General features: G+C 40.8%; 1 protein-coding gene across 1 annotated transcript in view; it reads right to left on the reverse strand.

Moving 5' to 3' along the window:
- Positions 1–505: 505 nt before the first annotated feature.
- LOC100960455 (UDP-glucuronosyltransferase 2A3-like) overlaps positions 506–3,536 on the reverse strand; it is a 9,188-nt gene continuing 6,157 nt past the window's right edge. The window contains exons 2-5 of the mRNA XM_012814024.2: positions 3,439–3,531; positions 2,294–2,381; positions 1,384–1,603; positions 506–857 (exon numbers count right to left, since the gene is read on the reverse strand). Coding sequence (XP_012669478.2) covers positions 578–857; positions 1,384–1,603; positions 2,294–2,381; positions 3,439–3,531 — 681 coding nt within the window. The 3' untranslated portion in view covers positions 506–577. The remainder of the gene's footprint in view (positions 858–1,383; positions 1,604–2,293; positions 2,382–3,438; positions 3,532–3,536) is intronic.

Consider the following 3,536-nt stretch of genomic DNA (forward strand, 5'->3'; position numbering starts at 1 on the left):
ACAGCAAGAGGAGAAGCATTTGATTATGAACAGTAACAAACGAGGGTAGTTTATAGAGGAAGGTGACTGTTAACAGTTTTAGAGGCCTTGTAAAAAACAAAAGGAAGACTTAGTTTAAACAAATGACTAATCAAAATATGCAGTGAGTGTCATAATTTCTCCGCTGTAGTCTTTAATGAAACTTCTGCAGCAACAGAAAAGCAGGACTAGACTGTGGGCATGAGGGTAGCAGAGATGCAGGGACTGTTCCCACAGGCTCTGCAGTTGCTGTGTGGAGTCAGGGACTGGGAGAAGAAGAACAGGAGGCTAAGGATTTGGGTTAGAGAACAAGTGCACATTTATTCATATGCTATTTTAACTTATATGATTTTTACATTTTCCAGTTTTTAACAATGTTCAACATGTAATAATTTTATCTTTCTAATAGGAACTAAATCTCTGGAAATTCTGACTTGACCAGGTAAGTAGAGAAAGATGTTTTGTCCCAGGAGGAGGAGAATCTCCATAACGCCCCTCTTGCTGGCATTCACCTGGGGGACCCACAGGTGAAGATCCCAGCTTCAGTTCTGGGACCCAGCTAGTCCTGCTTCCCCTTCTTCCTCGGGGCAGCAAACTTCCGGTAGCAGAGCAGACAGCACTTTGTGAGGAGGAACATCACAGCTGCCCCGCAGGCCAGCAGGAAGCCAATCACGTCCAGGGAGTGGTACTGGGCCCAGCTGAGGTCATGGACTGCAGCCCGCAGGTGCTGGGCTCCTCCATGGCGCATGACGAACTCGATCCAGAAGACTGCTCGATCCAGGGGCTTCATTGGCTGGTCATGGTGAATTCCTGATAATTTCATAGCATTCTCCTTATAACTGAAAGGCAAAAACACTTATAAAAATTAGAAAGTTTGGTTTTTATTAAAAACAAGTAGGTAAAATATGGTATATGTGTGTTATTAAAGCCAAAATCTTGTTGCAAAAAATATTAATTCTTGTGGCATGAACTTTGTTGGTTGCATAGCATTTAACAGATATTTGTATAGGGTGAAGGCTGAAAAACATGTACACTTAACAAAGTGCATTGAAATGAAGACATGGAAGAAATCTTAGCAAGACAATTCTTTTTTTTTTTTGCAGTTTTTGTGTGGGGTCAGGGTTGAATCCACCACCTCTGGTATATGGGGCCAGTGCCCTGCTCCTTTAGCCACAGGTGCCGCCCAGCAAGACAATTCTTAATCTAAATCTTTTCTTTCCAAGGATGAAATTTGATACCATATGAACTATTCTACAACTAAGTTGGGTAAGATCCCTTGAAAAGCTTAGATGCATGGTCTCTAACATGGTATGATGCATACAGATAATGAAAGGTAGGTAAGCCTTTAAAAGCAGGAATACTTACTAAGGGTCATTAATGACTGTTCGCAAAGCCCTGAGCAAATCTGCACTCGTCATTGTGTTCAAGTTCACCTCCACGGCTGCACCTTTGGCCTTCATGCGAGCAATGTTATCAGGCTGATCACAAGATAGTGGAATTCCCACCATGGGGACCCCATGATAAATAGCTTCATAGACCCCATTCATTCCACCATGGGTGATGAAAGCTTTGGTTTTTGGATGACCTAGTTGAGAATTAAATGAAAAATTGGAGATTCTTATTATAAAGTGTGGAGGATGCCAAGAGCCAGATGACCTCTGAGCAAGATGATTCACAGCTCGGGGTTGGAGCCCTCTGGCCGTTCGTCCTCAGGTCTTCCTTATGGAGAAAGAACCTGAGCTTTCAGCACATAGTCATTTGTTAATTACTCCCCTCACCTGTGTTGTATGGTCCCAGTAAAATGTTCGTGCAGAGGTTGCTCTGGGCTACCCTGCAAAGAAGGGCTAGCCCACCTACTACAAGCTTGTACTTCTAATCCTGCATCACAACTGGTTCCTTCCTGCTGTGATCCAGACCAGGGCCATAGGGGCCCAAGGGGTTGTGACAATAAAGTGTGAAAAGAAATCCAGGGCCTTAGGGGAAGACACTGAGATGAGTCAGAGAAGGCAGCAGCATTATCCATAAAGATGAGCACATAGGTCACTGCTACCAAAGACATTAGTCCTCACTGAATTGTATGCAAATTTTGCCTAAACAATAGAAAATGTGAATCTATAAAATAAGTGGTCAATTCTTTAATTGTATCTAGTATAAAATTGGAGGTAAAAGGAAATACATCTACAACAATTAAATGTTTGTTGAATATACTAGCTGTCCAACAGTGATTCAGTTTGTCCCTCTTCCAAATGCTGTTGTCACTGTCTTATAGTCTCACCGAGAAGGTCATTCTGGGGTATCCAATCATAGAGCTGAGTATTGGCTCCTAATGTGGCTGGCTTCTTCCCTTTGTGTCGCCACAAAACCTGTAGAAGAAAATATATGTATTTCACAAGTTAAACAACAGAATAATAGCATTAGTGAGTTTTGTCTAAAGTAATCCAATAAAAAGTAAAAGACCTTTTAGATCAGTGGTTCTCAACCTTCCTAATAGCATGACCCTTTAATACAGTTCCTCATTTTGTGGTGACCCTCCAACCATAAAATTATTTTCAGTGCTACTTCACAACTGTAATTTTGCTACTGTTATGAATCATAATGTAAATATCTGATATGAAGGATGTGTTTTCCAAGGGTCCAAAGGGGTCACAACCCACAGGTTGAGAACTGCTGCTTCAGATATTTCATACACCACTATCTGAAGAGTGGAAACATAGAGTTGTAGTAAACACAAAGTTAAAGTTAATTGAGTATCATAAATTATAACATACAGATTGTTACATGAAAATATTCAAATTGTAATAGACTTTTAGCTCCAGAAAACTCTAATTCATTAGAAAGAATACACAGGCTCAGGGCCTATAGCTCAGTGGCTCGGGCACCAGACACATACACCAGAGATGGGGGGTTCTAATCCAAAGAAAGGACATAAATCTAAACTTCTACTCCTATTCCTAACCGTACTAGATAAAATTCTGATACAAACAAATATGTATCAGAACACTGGAGAATGTTCTAGAACACAATTCCTCTCTATCCTCTCTATCTTTGCTGTATTAGTATCCCCATTGGGGGGGGAGGGGGCAGTTCTTAGAGCTAAGACTGTTTTGGACATTTCCTCGAGTAATCAGCACAGGTCCTAAAATTTCAAATCCTAAAATCTGAGGTGAGAACTCTGTGTTTCATTTCTATTAGAGACAAATGTTGAAAAGTGAGTTGTTTTCATAGCAACAGCAAGGCTCAGTAGGCTAATGATAAATTGCACCCAAATACCCTATTATAATGTTTTGTAAAATGTTTACCTAACACTGATTTTTACCTAACCTGTCATCCTAAATGGAAAATGAGATTCAAGTTCAGATGGAACTCACACTTCTTCCAGAGTTTGAATAGCCACCTGTCAGAACTGGAGGTTGTACTGACCTTCTGTGGAATCTGGGCCAAGGCTGAAGCAATGAGATTACTTTTTTCTTCTGTAAGATTTTGGACAATTGACCCCAGAGAAAACACCACAATACCAT

This window comes from Otolemur garnettii, unplaced genomic scaffold (assembly GCF_000181295.1).
Source record: "Otolemur garnettii isolate 467f Iridium unplaced genomic scaffold, OtoGar3 scaffold00568, whole genome shotgun sequence".
Classification (NCBI taxonomy): Eukaryota; Metazoa; Chordata; class Mammalia; order Primates; family Galagidae; genus Otolemur; species Otolemur garnettii.